This window comes from Numenius arquata, chromosome 2 (genome assembly GCF_964106895.1).
Source record: "Numenius arquata chromosome 2, bNumArq3.hap1.1, whole genome shotgun sequence".
NCBI classification, from domain to species: Eukaryota; Metazoa; Chordata; class Aves; order Charadriiformes; family Scolopacidae; genus Numenius; species Numenius arquata.
The window spans coordinates 124838169-124855663 of NC_133577.1; the positions used below are offsets into that span (position 1 = coordinate 124838169).

A 17495-nucleotide genomic window follows, 5' to 3' on the forward strand; every position below is an offset into this window, starting at 1 on the left:
CAAGAAAAGAGTATCAAGTGTGGACAGATAGCTGCTGTCCTGCTAACCATATGCTGAAGCATACTGGAAGTTTAGTAGTGGCTTGCAGAACCAGTGTCATTGTTGTAGTAGCAGCGCACAGCATCCAGGATGGGCAGAACCCATCTCCTTCTATGTTAGTTAAGACTTAGCTTTTACAAACTCTTCCTTGAGAGGAGAAACAGCCCTTCAAAGTTCAGTGTGCCTTGAACAAACGCATCAAAAAGGAGTCGCTGGGCTCTACCCATCTTCGGTCAGCACCATCCAATATTCATGATAAACCAAAGCAAATTCTTTGGAGCCAGGCCTTCAGATAGGACATGCCAGCACCACTCTCCCACAAGGCGCTAAGGCTGTAGTGACCAAAACCATCATTTTCAGAGAAGGGTAATTAGGGTTGGTTTTTTGCTTGCATTGCAGAGCAATTAGAAAGAGTGAGCAAGGCACCGCAGCCCCGCTGTGTGTCTATATTGTCCGTGAGTGGTGTTTGTTCGTTTTAACCAGCAGGTAGGGATGTAACTCCTCTCCATCCCCAGAGACCTGTACATGAAGTAGAAGCGGTGTATCCTGGAGCTGTGAGACGGGCATGCTCAAGCAGTTGTAGCAGCACTAGGCATGTCTCTGTTGTTCTAGTGAGATATTCCTACTGATTTAAGAGCCCAAAGGCAGCTTTCAGTGCACACAGTTTAGCAGTTAGTAAACAATTAACTCCAAGCTGAAGAGTGAATGATTAACAAAGCCAAAAGACTTCCATATGGCCAATAAACAGAGAAATGCTTTAACTTACCACCAAAAATAAAATTACCTTAGCGGAGAGTCTGGTAGTGTTTGGTTCCTTTGCAAGAAATACCACTATATAGTGTTACCCCCTTTTCTTCCACACAAGGCTCGTGGCAGCGAAACTTAAGGTGAGCCTTTTTTCTCAGACTCATAAACATTATTAGTGTTTGCATTCTCTCATTTACTGAAGAGAACCCAAGGGGAATAAAGACTTTTGGAAACAAGATAAAATGTGAGGCATCCCAAAATTCAGCTGTGAATGTAACTTGACAAAGATTTTCCCTGTGACAGCCAAACATCAGTTTCTGCCATTTCTTCCCAGCGTTGTCCTTTCTCCAAGATGAAATGAAGCATGCTATGAAAATACTCTGTCCCTTGCCATAAGGTCTCCACTGCACTCAATGGCTTCTCATTACAGAAGAATTTAATTTGTAGTTTTGTTGTAAATCCAAAGCAGTGGTAATGGATTGCCTTCCCATTTAAACATCCAAAACCAAGAGCTGAGTTGGACCTATCCTATCAAGCAATACAAAGCACATGTAAAATCAGTAGCTTTAAGTGTCTGATCAGAGAGAAATCACCTGCTTGTCAACAGCATGAGCAAAGTAATCGTCATATTGTGTCCAGAAAGTGAAAGATTGCTCTGTGATGTCACTTGGCCTTTTCCAAACAGCCAGAGATAGAGTGAACTTCCCCAATTCCAGGGGCAAAATGAGATATTTACACAGGAGGAGCAATAGCCTAATTAAGAGCTGCTTTATTGCAGAACAAATAAGAGATCCTCTCTGCTTTAGGGCATAATGAAGCATTGTCAAGTCAGTAATTGCATTGAGTGGTTAAACTTGTGCTTCCTGTGGTGAAGGAATGACAGACCAGTAACTTAAAAAAACATAAAGTAGGAATTGATGTGAAATGTACAGAAACGAGTGAACGAAGGGGAGGAGGAAGCTGACAAATTGCTCTCTGTCCTGACTGATCATAGAACACCGGGACAGTCAAAAAGGCAAAAGAAACATGAAATTCAAATCAGTTCCAGGGAGCCCGATTCACTTTGCATAACTCCTTGCCACTTGATGCAATGGAGGTCAAGAGCTTAGAAGGGTTGCAGATAGGACTAAAAGTGTGACCCTCCATTCAGTGTTTTAACATTGAATTGGTTGTTTTCAAAGAGGACTTTGGGAGGGGTTATAAACCCTCATGTTCAAGGAGGGTATTTGATTTGGCAGCAGGTTGGTTTCTGTTGTCAGAGGTATGGAGCATGTGTAACGCTCCTCTCACTGGCATGCCACCGAGCCACAGGGTGTATTCAGAAAGGACTGGCCTTTCTCTAGAGCATCCAGAATCAAGTGGGGTCAGAGACAATGCACTGGACTCATGTCTAATTGGGCTCTTCTTGGAACGGCATCATTTCCTAAGACCTTTGCAGACATCTTTGCATTGCAGACAGGGATAAAAGATCTCAAATTTACAAATGATACAAGAGGAGCAGAAAACATTTCCAGGAAATACTGGTTTAAAAGCTAGTGGAGTCTCAGTGGCATTGCTGTAATAAATTATTCACCGCGATTAGCTGACTGTTAAGGACTACCTGCTGACTCCTTCTGCTCAGCGCTTTTATTTCTCTTCCCGTTGCTGATCCTTCATGCTTTTTGGATTATGGACTTGGCTGTAAACTGAACCAGTCTTCAGGTCATGGCGGGTTCAACTCATTTTATAGTGCAGTAATTCAGTCTTGGTTTAGTGTTTGGAAATGTGGAGCACTGGAGGAGGGAGACATATATAAAATGAGGTTCCTTACCATGCTGTTTCTTCTCATAGTGAGAGGTTGCTCACCCTATTTTCTTTCCTATCAAAATGTAAGACCCAGACCTGTGACTGTTGAAGAGCAGCCATAGTTTAAGACCTTCCCCTGCTGAAATGTCTTGTTCTATCCCTGTTAGACAGGAGACCATGTTCTCACTAGCACCTTTTTTGCTGCTGCTGGCCCTTAATTTGGGATATCTACCATCCAGCACCAGGCTCTTCCCCTTTCAGCACCCACTTACTCCATGCCTTACCACCGCATTTCACTGTGCCAAAAAGCTGCCAAGAGCACTGGGAGATGAATAAATCAGATCAGAGGCCATTGGGCTGGAAAGCAGGATTTTGTCCCTGACACTGAGGATATCCACAGGATTTGGCTGGACATGCCACTAGGCTGTCATTCAGCGAACATTTCTTTTGGCAGCAGTACCAGCTGAAGTGGCCTTCACCACTCTCCTCCCCCATCGCAATCCTGCCACCACCGCTCATTTCCTCCCCTGGGCCCCTTCCTCAGTCATGCTGGTATAATTGTGTGGCCAGGAAGGGAAGTACTCCAGAGAATGGATCAGAGCTCAGCATAACCCAGCCAAAAAAAGTGGTCGCTTTTAACCTCAATCAGTTCCCAGTCCCATTCACCATCTGGCCTGCAATCAGTATCCCCCAGCACAGCTGTAGGAGCTGGGTACGGGTGCAGGCTGTATAAATCACAGCAGCCAGAGAAAGAAACTGCCATTAACATACACAATAACTTTATGGAGTGAGACAAGGGCTCCATAGCTCGGAACAAGATGGAAGGAGTTTGGCTGCATGGAATTTGCCATGGTTGAACCAGGATGAATTAACAGTTAGATGCAGGTCATCATCACCACTTTTTCTCTTTCTCATATATGCTGGTAAAAGTTGGCTTCAGTGTCTCTCCCAAACAGAGCTGATCTCAGACCACGAAGTAGATTGTCTAAACAAAGCAACTTTTTAAAATCATAGAATAGTCAGGTTTAGTTTCCATTATCGAGGTAAATAAGTATATCGATCAACTATAATGCTTGTAGACACTAATACATAGTCTAAGCACTCTGCTTTATAAGGAAACTGGCACTATTTTGGTGGTTTAGTGTATGTGTACTGTGGTGATACCATCAGGCATACAGTCCCCAGGGTTTTCTGTAAGCATTTACATTCACAAAGGGTACAGCATGACATTCCAACCCCTGATCCAGCCAAGTCAAGCCCATGGCTACTATTAAATATAGGAGTAGTCCCATCAAAGTAAAACTCCCTTGCTCTAAGTGCTTTGTCGTATTCAGGTCTTAAAGAGTAATTCTCTATAAAAGCAGCAGCCAAGTCTTAAATGATTCTGCAGCGCACAGCAGGAACTTCAACAAGATGCAAAGACAAATCACTCCGACAGCACAAAGTGAAACAAATTGGACCTCAGCACCCTGGAGTCAGGGTGGAGATCTGGAGAGAGATTGAAACCTCCTCTAGCACTTGTGCTTGGCTCTGAAGTGGTAGCAGGCTCCCCGCATGCCGCACCCTTCTCAAATGCTGTCTCTTGGCTCACCAGGACTCACTACGCCAAAGGGCTGGGCATTTTTATCACCAGATTAAACCAGGCAGGGGCCTGGTTGTTCAGTAGCTATGAATATGAGGCATCTTTAAGTCAGTGGCCTGGGCAGGAGGCTCAGGAGGTCAGGCATTGCAGCCCCATTAATCCCATTACATGGGATTGCTGCCACTGTGGCACCCCATATACAGATACCCTGCATCACAGGAGTGTTTTTTAGTCACACAACCTAATATGTATGTGCGTCGTCATGGCATGACCAGGTGTGGAGTGGGGATGGTGGTTCCTGTATTTTGGTTCCAAGATAGATGTACTCTAGTCATGCCACTAGAGAAGACTAAAGGATCCTTAGGGAAGAGAGTAGCAGGGATGGTTTGTGGGTGGCATAAATCATTCTAGGGTGCCACAGCTGATTCATAGGCTATAGGCTGGGCATCCTTTATCTAATACATAGTATATTATGTCAGAAAGGTCTTCAATGCAGAAAGATCTAGTCACTTTGATTTACTTGCAGAGGATAAAAGGACAAAAATTTAATTTATAAGAATCGGGGAAAAAAGCTCTCCGTAGGCCTGTTGATTTAGACACAACCAGCATGGTGACAGCAATGCAGTATCTAACAGCATCTACCAGATATATATGTATAGCGACGGTGGATGTGGTTGTATATAAAGTCAAAGTCTGATCTCCCAGTCTGTATACAATTACAGCCACAAATATCAAGTTGCATTATGTAGACAAATAATGCTTTGTCCAAATAGCGGTGCTTCCCTTTGTGATCTGATGCTTTGCTGTCTCTCTGAGCCAATAAAGCACTTTGAAATTGAATAGGGAATTGTCTCTCCATAATAGAAATGAATTCAGAGTGGTGATTATATAGATCTAGATGCAATTTCTGTTTGGTCAAGCCAGAAATGTTTGTTGGGGTGGTGTGGTCCCATGAGAACAGCACACGGCAAAAGGGATCTCAAATTGGACCAGAAATTGTTTGTCTGTTTGGCAAAAAAAGAGTCCTGAAGCCTGAGGGGAAGAAGTAATTAGATAGTGAGCTGGGATTGCTGACAGACCACTGAAAGTCCCGCTTAGCCAAGCCACTCTCTCATTCCATGGGGGAAGGGAGGACAGCAAGCCTCTGGGAAGATCATTGGTGGGGTTGTTTCCCACATCAAATCACACAGGAAACCTTTTAATTTTTTGGTTTTGGAAGTGAAAGAAAAAGAAAGTACTCCAAACTAACAGAAATACAGGAATGAATGGAAGTGTGGCAGGATGGAGGGCTAAGTTACAGTGCAGCAGCACCCCATCTCATGACCTGGGGGCACCCTCAGCAATGGGTCACACTAATTCACAGGTGACAGCCCACGGAAATCTGCCCCTGAAACAAGAGTCCATTTGTTTGAGCTGAGATGGTGCTGTTCTGCCTGGACCAAATCCTTCCTCATTCACTCTAACTAGTTTGACAGAGGTATGATTGATGGAAGCAGGGTTGGCTTGAGGCAGAACACAAATCCATGCCCGGAAACGATGGCCCCACTGAAGTCATTGGGACAAAACTGCCATTGACTTTGCTGGAGTTGTGATTTTCATAGAATTTAAGGCCAAAAAGGGACCGCTCATAACCTCCACCCTGACCTCCTGCATAACTTGGCCCCTAGAATTTTGCTTGCTGGTTTGTTCAGTGGAGGGAATTACATTTCCAAGGAGGAATTTTTTTGTTATGTTTGTTTTGTCTTTAAACTCCAAAACAAAAGATTTGGGAGTTTGTAGCTGCACTCATGCAAGCTGTGTGAAAATAATGCCATTGTTTAGTTCCATTGTTTAGTACCAGTTTTAGTATCAGGATCTCATCCAGGGTTGGCTCTTGCCCATCGTGTAGGAGAGAGAAGGGGTTGCATTTGGGCTCTTAGAAATGTGCCACGTTATTTCTCTGCCTTTCCTAGAAGCCTTTCAGAACATCCACTCTGGGTGGTGGTGCATGCAGTTGGAGGGATGATTGTTCCTTCTGCATAGTATGATTTAACAAGGTATTAATCATCTAAGGAGCTGCAAGACTTGAAGGACTGGGAGATGCCATATAGGTCAGTAAGACCAACGGCAATTACAGTTGGTCATTTATTAGATGCTTAGAATCAAAGAAAAACACAGGTCAAAAGGGACACTGGGTCTCTAGCCAAGAGAGAGGGGGCCAACTTCAAAGTTCAATCAGGTTACTCATGGCCCTAGTGTTTGATCACCTTCACTGATTGGTTTGGTTTGGGGATTTTGTTATATATCTAGTCAGAATTTCCCTTGCTGCAACCCTGCAACCTGTGTCTATTGCCCCGTATACTTTCGGTGGGCACCTCTGAGAAAAGTCTGTTTCCATCTCATTTGTAAATTCCCTTCAGGTCACCAAAGAGAGCAGACAAACAGCAGGTAGATCCTCTGTGGACTTCTGCAAACGGTTTGATTCTGAACAGCCACAAAGCGTGATATCTCAAACCCCTGAGAGCATGAGCATCGCCGAGTAACCCCATTCTGCCTGTGCCCCGTCTCAGGCACTTCAGGGGAAGACACGCACACAGAAAAAGGAAATAAAATGAGACAGAAAATACCTGGGCATTTATATCTGGTTCTTAATGGACCCAATGCAAAACGGTTCACATTGTGTCCTCACAGGGCTGTCCAGCCACAATGCACTGCCCAGTTCAGTGCCAAGTCCAGCTCTTCTGGACACAGCAGGCAGAAGACAACATCAGGGACCCAGAACCCCAATCCCAGGGTAGAGTAGCCTGAGAATTATTTCAAAAAGTACTATTTGGCCACATTTCTCTAGGTACCATAATCCAGAGAGCGCTGTGCACCAACTACCAGTTCTGCTGCCCTTCAGCAACACTCTCTGTCCTGACCCTGAGCTGCAGGGTGACACAGGAGCCAGCAACTGCCTTATTAATGCCAGGGGTTCCCAAGCATATGGCATGGTCCCTCCACTGGATACTCGGGCAAGGGTTCCCAAGCACAAAGGGACAGAGCACAGTGCATTGATTAACTCAGCTCCCCACGCCTCAGTGAAGTCCAGGTCACCCAGGACATGAGTGACCAAGCCAGAAATGCTCCCCATGTTTCATTCACAAAACACCCTCCCTTCTTTATCAGAAGCCTCTGGCATTTTTCAAATGCTCTGATGCTGACCCTACCTCCTGCTGTGTGCAAACTCCACAGCACCGGCCCCACGGTCAATAAAAATGGTAAAAACCTTCTTTAGACTCACATGGCTGAAACGGATGCAGATCCCTGGGCCTCCTCTCCTCCAGTCTCTGCTTAATTATGGAGCAGCCAGCAAACCACAAGTGTGCTCACAAAAGAAGCTCGCATCTGAAGGGCTTTGACTGCAGCTCTTTGTAACTAGTCACAAACATCTGGTGCCTGGCAAGCTTGCCTGCCTCTTGGAAGGGGTTTCCAATGAGAAAATTCCTGTAGGTTGCACCTGAATTCTCCGCAGCGCACCGGGCAGCACTCGGATCTCTCCCCTGGCTCCTCTTCTAAGCTGCCAGCTTTGCAGAAAAGCCACTTCTGGCCCTGGCTTCCCCACCATGGCCTCCCCACCCACCCCAATGCATTTTAAACAGTACACATGGTCCGACAGGGAACAATTATTCCCTTGAATGTTTGTGGGCTGATAAGAAGTCTTGCCAATTCAAGTGATAGTGTTGGTTCCAGTTTTATTGGCACAATGAAATGGAGCCCATGGTGGGGACGGTCCCCCCAGAGGAGGAGGGAATAAGGGTAATTCTCTTCTTTTTTTGTCACCCCTTTCCCTTTTACACGCACACGTGAGTGTGCAGCTGTGCTCAAAAGCCAGTCTCAGGGAGACTTCCTTAAGTATCTATTGAAGATTAAATGATCTCATGTACAGCCTGTAATGATGGCCACTACCAAAAATTGTTCCCATCTGAAAGCTGCCCAGTGCTGCATGATCCGAAATGGGCTGCTGACCTCAGAAGAGATCACAGCGGGCAAACCACCACATCAGAGAAACTCACCCCACCGCAAGCACCACTAATTGTCCCCTTGTCTGTGGGCTCTGAGCGAAGGCAGCTACTAAAGGGCAGGGGAACTATGCTCTCAGCTTGTATTACCAAGTGACTTTCTCCCAAGCCTCATTTCCAGCATGTTTGGGAAGATGCCGTCCCCAAACATCACTGCTGTGAGGCACCTTTTGTCTGGCAAAAGTCACCGCGCCCCTAATATAACTCCAGAAAAAGCCAATAAGAATTGTCCCACCCACAGGGGCACACATTGGATTTGGCCCTGCAAATCAACCAAACACAATCATAAGCCAAATAACCCAAAACCAGACCCAGCCTCGGTGCAAGAAGAGGCAAACCTGCCATGAGGGAGAACAATTTGACTCAAACTAGCCCCAAAACCGGCACGCATCTGTTGTCACTGCATTTCTGCAAGACTCCGGTGAAATTACGACCAGCTCCCTGCTGTGGCTCTTATTCCCCAGTGAAGGTTGCAAGCATCAGCATGGTAAAAGGATCTTGATGGGTAAAAATTATGCTTCCATTTAAGAAGACCCACTAATGGCACCTTGTGCATCTGTCACTGAATTAACAACATCAATTTGAAACCGTACGTAAGCCGGGCAACTGGTGAAGCAAACAGCTTGCTTACATTAGGAGGTCTGGCTGAAGGGAGACCTTAGGCTTTGTTTCTCTGGAGGGGTTGTGATCAGCTAACAGGAAAGCGGATACTTTCTTGTGGGTATTCACATTTTTGCAGATTGGATTCCTTATGAATAGGAAGGGTGAGACCTCTCAGATCAATGTGGGCAAAAGGAGTGGGAGACTGCAGAATAATATTTGGGGAGCAAAGGGAGCGCAGTTACAGCGATGGTAAAACGCACGTGTACGTTCCGGAGAGCGGGGCTATGGAAAAAAAGACACAAACTCAAGTTGCAGGGTCACTTTCACCCCCTCCCTCCCATGAGTCTGGATGTGCCTCCTTCCGCACCCTGCCAAGAAAAACAAAGAAACTAAATATGAAAATGCAGCCATCTGGGGAGCTGCTCCAGTGCGCAAGACATAGGTGTCTAATGCCGTTTTAGGCACTGCTGGGGATCCAAGACATTTCCGTGGGGCTGGATACGGCACCGGACCCATGGCAAGCTCCCTCCCTCCTGGGGCAGCAGCCGGGGGCCAGGCAGGGAACCCCGGGGCATGGAAAATTGCACTCGACGCCTACATTTGTGCATCTGAACAGCTCCCCCAGAGCCCCGTGTGTTTGGACAGTTGGAGTTAATCATCGAAGGGAAACGGAGCTGCAGTTAACAAACTGAGCACTGTGAGGTTTGGTAGCAGAGAGGATAAAATGGGAAAGGATTGGAGCACGGGGGACAGTCCGGCAGAGTCTGAGGAATGAGGATGGGGAGGAGAGCATCCAAGGAGAGCAGCTGCCAACAGCTTGGAAAAGGGTTTCAAATTCCTTCTGTGCCACACCGAAGTTTAGTCATAAATGACAACAGGGGACCCAGGGACAGAGGGATATTTTCTGAAGGGTGTGATCTGCTGGTTTTTTAGATTCTTATGCGTTCCACATGTCTGAGCGCCTCCCAATCACGTCCTCTGCACATGCCGTGCGGCACGGCCGCATTATCCTCCCTGCCTTGCGGACAGACATCTGGAATCACGGAGGGATGTTTTCGGCAGCCCACATGGCAGTCTCAGGCTTGACCCCGGTTGTTGTCGATGGGAGTTTAGGCCCCAAACTTCCTTTCTGTGCCTTTGAAGCTCAGCTACAGCTCACTGGGTGCTTGCAGGGGAGACAGACTTCCCGGCTTAACCCTTTCACCCCATGTCTGTCCTCCCTCGGTGGGTAAAATAGCGGGTATTTCTGTGCTCTGTTTAGGGATTATTACTTTTATTAGCAGCAATTAATTTTTCTAATGGAGGACTAAAATAATCTGCTAAGGACAGTGTAACCCAACCCATCAAGCTTCCCATCACTCCTAGTCCCCTTTCCCTCCTGCGACATGGACAGCCCCAGAGTGTGGGGCAGCTCAGTGCCCCGCTTACCCCACTCTTCCTTCCAAATACCCTGTTATAGAAAGAAAAAAGAAGAAAGGGAAAGAAAAGGGAAAGGGAAGGAGAGGAGAGGAGAGGAGAGGAGAGGAGAGGAGAGGAGAGGAGAGGAGAGGAGAGGAGAGGAGAGGAGAGGAGAGGAGAGGAGAGGAGAGGAGAGGAGAGGAGAGGAGAGGAGAGGAGAGGAGAGGAGAGGAGATCCACAACTCTTGGTTGGAAACTTTTACAAACACAAATATTTTCAATTTTGCTGCCCCTGAACTATGACTGAGGAGAAAATGTTTGGGTCGTCGCTGTGGTTTGTTTTATTCACTAGATTTCACCTCCACCAGCAGCTTAATCAGCGCAAATCAAATTACGCCTCCTGTTTCCTTATCTCCAGAGCGCTGACACACTGGCAAGCGGCTTATCTCAGCATGGCAGGAGCCAGCGCCTTCCTTGGGGGTAGGACAGGAACTCCACAGAAGCTGCTTGTAGTGGGAGAGGGAGTATAAATCAGGGAGAGCTCTTGCTGGCTCTGCTCCCCAGCAGCCAGGTTACTTGCTAGGGGCAGCGTGGGGAAGCCGAAGTAGGAGATGCCCAGGGGAATGGAGGCTGCCTCCTCCCTTCGGATTAGCAGCCTGGAAGCCAGGGTTTGGAGTTTGGTTTACTCGTTTGTAAAGAGGAGGCGGTGGTGGACCTGTCCACGGCAGTTTGCAGAGCTGACATGGTGTTTTGCAGTCACCGCGTCCTTCGTGTTGCTTCTGTGGTCAGTCCTCCCTCCTGCCTGGGAGGTGAGGGCTATTTCACGGCAGAGATGTGGGGTACGGGGACAGCGTGAGCTCATCCCACTGCCCAGGAGCACAAACACTCAGCAGGCTGGCAGAGACCCCCTGGCCTATGTTGACTGGGGGGGCAAGGGGACACAGCCAGGACCCGGAGCCCCTTGCTGATAGCATTGGCTTTGCCCGCCTGCTACTTTGAGACACCTGTAAAACAGAGACAGGAATATGACTTGCTTATTCCTGTATCTTGCACCGCCGGGAGCACGCTGGAGCCCTGGGCGCTGCCAACAGGAGTCTGCCAGCACCTGGGATAATAAACTGGCACCGCTCAGCTCGCGCTCCTGTGAATTTTACGTTGATTGTGGGGGTGAAAGCAGAGCTGGGTATCACACTTCCATGGAGTCGCCTCCCTGGGGGTCTCACCTACCAAGCCAGGCCACCTTCGCCCCTCCGGGGTCTGCGCTGCGCACCCACACCACTCGAGGGAAAGGCAGTTGTGCCAGGGGCAGATACACACCAGCTGCCTGCCCTCGAAGGCAAAAAAGCAGCCGAATCCCCGTTCTCCCGTGGCTTGCACGTGTTTAAAACCGTATTTCGCCCCGCAAAGTGAAAGCGGGTCCCTTCCCCGCCTCCCCGCGGCGGGTGGGAGCCGGGCGGGAGGGGACCGCCCGCCCCCGGGGCTGCCCCGCGGCTCCTGGGCGGGGGGGCGCGGGCGGGACGCGGGGCCGAGCCGGGGCGGAGCAGGGCAGCCCCGCCGGGAGGAAGCGGCGCGGCGGGCAGGGCTGGGCGAGGGATTGCGCGGAGGCGCCTCACCCTCTTCTTCTCCCCGCAGATCTTCCAATGGAGGCAGCTGGAGAACCTCTATTTCCGCGAGAAGAAGTTCTCGGTGGAGGTGCACGACCCGCGCAGGTGAGAACCGAAACGAGCCGAGCCGGGCTTTGCAGTTCCGAGCCGGGCTTTGCAGTTCCGAGCCGGACTAAGCCTTGCCGAGCCGGGCTGAGCTGTGCCGAGCCGGGCTTTGCAGTTCCGAGCCGGACTAAGCCTTGCCGAGCCGGGCTGAGCTGTGCCGAGCCGGGCTTTGCAGTTCCGAGCCGGACTAAGCCTTGCCGAGCCGGGCTGAGCTGTGCCGAGCCGGGCTTTGCAGTTCCGAGCCGGACTAAGCCGTGCGGAGCCGGGTCGTGGCGATCCGCGCTCCCCCAGCCGCTTTGCGGGGTTTGGTAGCTGCGTGCCCGTAAGCAGAAGGCAGTGAGTACCGAGCCGGGAGCTGCTGCTTCCTTCCAGCGGGACATTTTGGGTTCGGGTGGGTGTTTTTGAGGATGTGTTTCCCCTCGGCTCCTAGCGGGTTTGGTTGTTTTTTGTTTTTTCCTTTCCTCTGTTTTGGCACCTTCTGACCCCCGGGGCTGTGCAGCTCCGGTGGCCCAGCTGCGGTGCCGGCAACCCCCGTGCGTGGAAAGGGGCTTGCCTTGTCCCCGTGTTGCACTTGGAGCCTGGAGATGGGCGCCAGATTTTGTACGCACATGCTTCCTTGTAAATAAATATTCAGTAGTGCGACTGAAAGGAATGGCACAATACCAGAGGTTTACCGGCAGTCTGGATGAAAGCCCATCAGTCTTTTTGGCACGGGAGTCTTTTTTTTCTTACTTGAGAGAGCTAACGAGGGAGAGAGTGAGTTCAAGTGACTGTGCTGCATCTAATCAGTCCATTCTGCACCCCTTGCTCATTTGTGTTAGTGGATGGTTACTGCAGACAGCGACCAGTGTGTGTATTGCTCTGTAAGTTGTTCTCACTAAAAGCAATGTCCCACTTGCAAAATAAGTACGAACACGACTGATGGAAACCAGCTCTCTTCCCAGACTGATTTGATGTGCTGCTGGCAGCAGCGTGTTTTGCTGATCGCTCAGCTGTGATCCTGTTTCACCTGTTTCCCGTGCCTATCTGTGTCTAATATATGTGCTTTTATTAGGGGAATTTTGCATGCAGTTTCTGTGCTTATTTGCCCTGGTATGAACGCGGTCACACCAATACAACGGTGCCTGGCTCCATAGGTGCGTTTTGTTAAAGCAAAAACTGAGTGGAGCAGCTCGTACCGTTGTGCCAGCTCCAGGTCAGCAGAGCCTTGAAGCATCTGCTTAGTATTAAGCATGTAAATAGTCACATGAAATCTAGCAGAGAAAATTCCCAAAGTTGGGAATGTGCTGGGGGATCTTCCCGCGACGGGAGCTGGGGATGGTATAGTCCTTCCCCCGTCGAGCCTCTGGCAGCAGGCGATGCGTCAGAAACCCCTTAAACGCCCAGGCTGGCTGTTTCCCGTAAGCAGCGATTGCAAGGGAAAGAAACCAAATAGCTCTGGGACATTAAAATCATGATGATATTTGCAACTCAGTGTCGTGCATGAAATGTGACCGAACAGAGGAACCTCTTCTCTTATTTGTACTTAGATGATAGGAATTACTGACACAGATGAGCTTCCGTTTTTCATTCCATTGCTCCCTTTCTCTGAATCAACACCAGGAGGACAAAACCCTGTCCCAGGTTGTCAGCCTGGTACTTTCTCACTACAAGGGAATTCAGTTGGTTGATTTTCATATCCAGACAGTAACAACATGGATGTGTTTAAGAGCCGTTTAGATGTGGTCTTGGGGGATATGGTATAGGGGAGAACTTTGTAGAGTAGGGTAGATGGTTGGACTCGATGATCCCAAGGGTCTCTTCCAACCTAGACGATTCTATGATTCTATGAACATCCAGGTCAAAATTGTACTCTGGCTGTAAAGCAGCAAAGCACGTTGCAGTGGCGTGGTGGGAACACAGCTCGGGTTGTAGTCTCCCAGCCAAGTGGGATGGACTCCTGTTGAGGAGTTGTTCAGCGTGTGGAGGCGGAGGAGTAGCCAACGCAGTGCTCTCTCCGCATTCCTCTCCGTGTAGCCAAACCAGAGCCTGAGTCAGCGAAGCCACACTCGCAGGAGAGCAAGCACGGCTCCGTGGTCGTGGCCAGGGCTGGGCAGCACAATGTATGTTTTAAAGCCCTGCCTCTGCCCATGGCTTCCTGTCCTGAACAAGCCATTTAACCACTCTTCATTGTAGTTACTTATCCCATAAAGGAGAGAAATTATACATTTTAGGGGGTATCAACAGGGTTAATTCCGTAGCACATGTGGCATGTGTGGAGGGAAGTCATGGAAAAAACACCCATCTTTCACAGGTCCCCAAAATACAGCTGTGAAAAGCAAGTCCACAAGTCTGACCAGCTAAGCCTGCAGGCTTTCTAATGGGATCTGCAGTTTTGATGGGAAACATGTACAGATCCCCAAAAGAAAAAAAAAAAAAGGAAATAACTGCTTTTAAGACGAGAAGATGAATGGCTTGCAGAGTATATATCTGAGTTCAAAACAAGTAACTGCATTTGAACTGAAGAGGATAATACCAGAATTAAGGCTTTAGCCCATATTTGAGTGCCTTAAGGCCTTAGAGTCTTATATTCCAATGTGCTGCAGTGGTTTGTGTCCCTTAAACCAACAAAAAGCATCCAGAATTGGATCCCCTCTCTAACCTTAACTTAAGGAGCACCTCCCAGCACAGCCTTCATTCCCTGTCTGGTTACAGGGATGAGGCAGCCCAGCGTCCATCCTTATTAGGACCATCAGCCGCTGTCCTGTTGGATCCATGGAGAGTTTTCTCACAAGAATAATACTCATAATGGGACACGGTCTTCTGCTCCAGTCGCATGGAAGGGACTCAGCACAGGGTAACACTGAAACATGAGATTCCAGTTGTCTCAAACCTTGTTTGCATTGGCCATTGCTGTTTCCTCAGAGAAATTTCATTCCAATTTGTAGCTTCACAATTTGACTTTAACACGTTTTGCAGCACTGAAAAGGCCCTGACACAAGAGCTGTTAGCCCTCTCCCGGCCTGAACCTGGCCAGCAGCTCCCATTTCATTGCAGAGTTTTGCTTTTCTTTCATTCTTGGCTCTATCACAACTTTCTTTGACCACGTGCCTCCCCTCCCCACGTTCACCTCCAGTTTTGGATAGGACAGTAGCCCACAGGCACCAGATGAGACGTGGCCAGTGCAGTGCTGGAGGGGAACCACTGCCTTAGCAGGCTTGAGGACTTCGGAGTGCTGAGAAAAGAGTCAACCATCCCTTGCACTGCACAGCTCCTGGGCTGTCCTGCAGTGTCACCTCCACATCTGTGTCGCACAGAGTGCCTGATGGCTATGGACTGTGGCAGCCCAGTCTGTGGCAGACTGTTTCCTGCACTGGCACCTCTTCGCCATCTGTGTCACAGAATCACAGAATCGCAGAATAATATGGGGTTGGAAGGCACCTCTGGAGGTCGTCTAGTCCAACCCCCCTGACAAAGCAGGTCTACCTAGAGCAGGTTGCACAGGAATGTGTCCAGGTGGGTTTTGAATGTCTCCAGAGAAGGAGACTCCACCACCTCTATGGGCAGCCTGTTCCAGGGCTCTGCCACCCTCAAAGAAGTTCCTCCTCATGTTTAGGTGGAACTTCTTATGTTCAAGTTTGTGCCCAAAAGTGTTATATTTCTGAGCTAAACTGTGTAGCAATGCTCACATTCGTTTCAGAATCATACTCCACCACAAGACTCATCTTAACAGACTGGAGAGGAGGACGTCATGTATTTGGGGCTCTGTAGATCAGTGCCTTCGTTTACTCCAGCCAGCACTACATCCCTGCAGTGGGGGGAGTTCTGCAGACCAGATCACTGCGAGCCTGTGTATGCCGGTGTCAGGGGCTCTGCTGGTGGGGTTAGAGCTGAGGGGTGGGGCGGAATAATCAAGCAGTTTGGTACAGCTGTGAAAGCATGGGGAAACCTAACCTGTGGTTTTTGCTAATATTTGAGGACAATTGGGAGTCCCAGAGAGGAAACGTTTAGCTCTTATTTTTCCTGTTTTTATATTCACTCAGCTAATCACTGAGTAACATTCTTCTCTCCAGGGCACTGGGCAGCCCTTTCTGAGCCTCACAACTCCCCTTTCCCACACCACGTGGCAAGTCCTGCTACATCTGTTTACAAGTGGGGAAATCAAGGTACCTGAAGAGTTTCTCCCACGTTCTCTAAAGCAGCCGTTGATCCTGTGGATCTTTAGTTGTCACCTGGGTCCCAGTATTTGAAAGCCACCATCCAAAGCCAGAGGTAGCGTGGGGTGTGAGTACTTGGCCTCGGGTGTCTCAGCATGTGATGAGACACAGAGGATTCATACATGCTTTGGCATTGGTGACTCCCCTGAGACACGTAGCAGGTCAGCATCAGCTCAGCCAAACCCAGGAATACAGTCTGAACTGGACAAACTGGATGATCTTTACTGTTAGTCCTCTGGAGCTTGCTAACTCAAGAAGTTATTTAAAGTAAATGCTCTCCTGGCTTCATTAGCTATTTATTGCTGTTCTTGAAGCATTGTTTCCCATTAGCACAAGGGTGTGCACGGTAAAGACAGCAGCTTTTATGGTGAGGTCTGTAATAGGTTCTGCCACAGAAAACAATCCGAGGAAACTGTGGTGTAACCCCATTTCCTTCTTTTCTCCTCTCCAGGGCATCTGTGACCAGGAGGACATTTGGGCATAGTGGCATCGCTGTGCATACGTGGTACGCCTGTCCAGCCCTAATAAAGTCTATCTGGGCTATGGCCATTAGTCAACATCAGTTCTACCTGGACAGAAAGCAAAGCAAGGTAAGCATGTTGGAGATGGGAAGTGCATGTTGTGGTGGGTGAGTCCTTCTCACTCCCCACGGTCCCAGCAAGGTCAAGTCCAGATGGTGGCTCCTTTCCCTCCCTCCCTTTCCACTTGAGATCGAAAAAAAGTAAATTGACTCAAAATATCTGCTGGCTTTGGCCACATTGAGGGAATTTGTATCGAATTCATGTCTGTGGGAGTGAGGATTGAGGGAAAGGTTGTACTGAACTGTGGCCAAATTGGGGGAGCCAAAGTTTGCGAGCAGATAGGGTTGTGTCCCTGACTGGTTGGTTTCCACATGTCTTCTGGTTCTTGAACTCTGTTGTAGAGTTAGGACAGCTTCCAATAACTGAGTTCAAAGTAGCTTCACACTCTGCGCCTGTTTCTGAATCCTTCTTGCTGTCCCTTGCTTTTTACTGTCATATTTTCCTAGAAGTGAGGGGTAGGGATATTATTTCTCTCTCCACACAGAATCTCACAACAGGAGGAGGGGGGCAGCATGCTGGCAGCCTGGCCTTACAGGGAAACTGTCTGGATCCGGTGCTGCACAAAGGGCCGCTCAGTGCACAAAAGAAACCACCTTGAAACCAGAGGAGCGTGTGTTGTCCCTCTTAATTCCTTTTGTCAACAGTAATTTTAGGCATACCCAGAGCAGCAGGGGATCGCTTTGATCGCTTTGAGATCACTTTGAGACAGAAGAGATTTCTCATGCAGATGCCCCTCTCCCTGTGAGCATGCATGAGAACTTACAGAGAAGGTAGAGTCTGTATTGAGCAGGTACCTTTTTGTGTAGCTGCCTGCG

General features: G+C 48.7%; 1 protein-coding gene across 1 annotated transcript in view; it reads left to right on the top strand.

The window, feature by feature from the left end:
- FRMD4A (FERM domain containing 4A) overlaps positions 1–17495 on the top strand; it is a 213325-nt gene that overhangs the window by 164651 nt on the left and 31179 nt on the right. Inside the window, exons 12-13 of the mRNA XM_074161740.1 lie at positions 11827–11903; positions 16551–16689. Coding sequence (XP_074017841.1) covers positions 11827–11903; positions 16551–16689 — 216 coding nt within the window. The remainder of the gene's footprint in view (positions 1–11826; positions 11904–16550; positions 16690–17495) is intronic.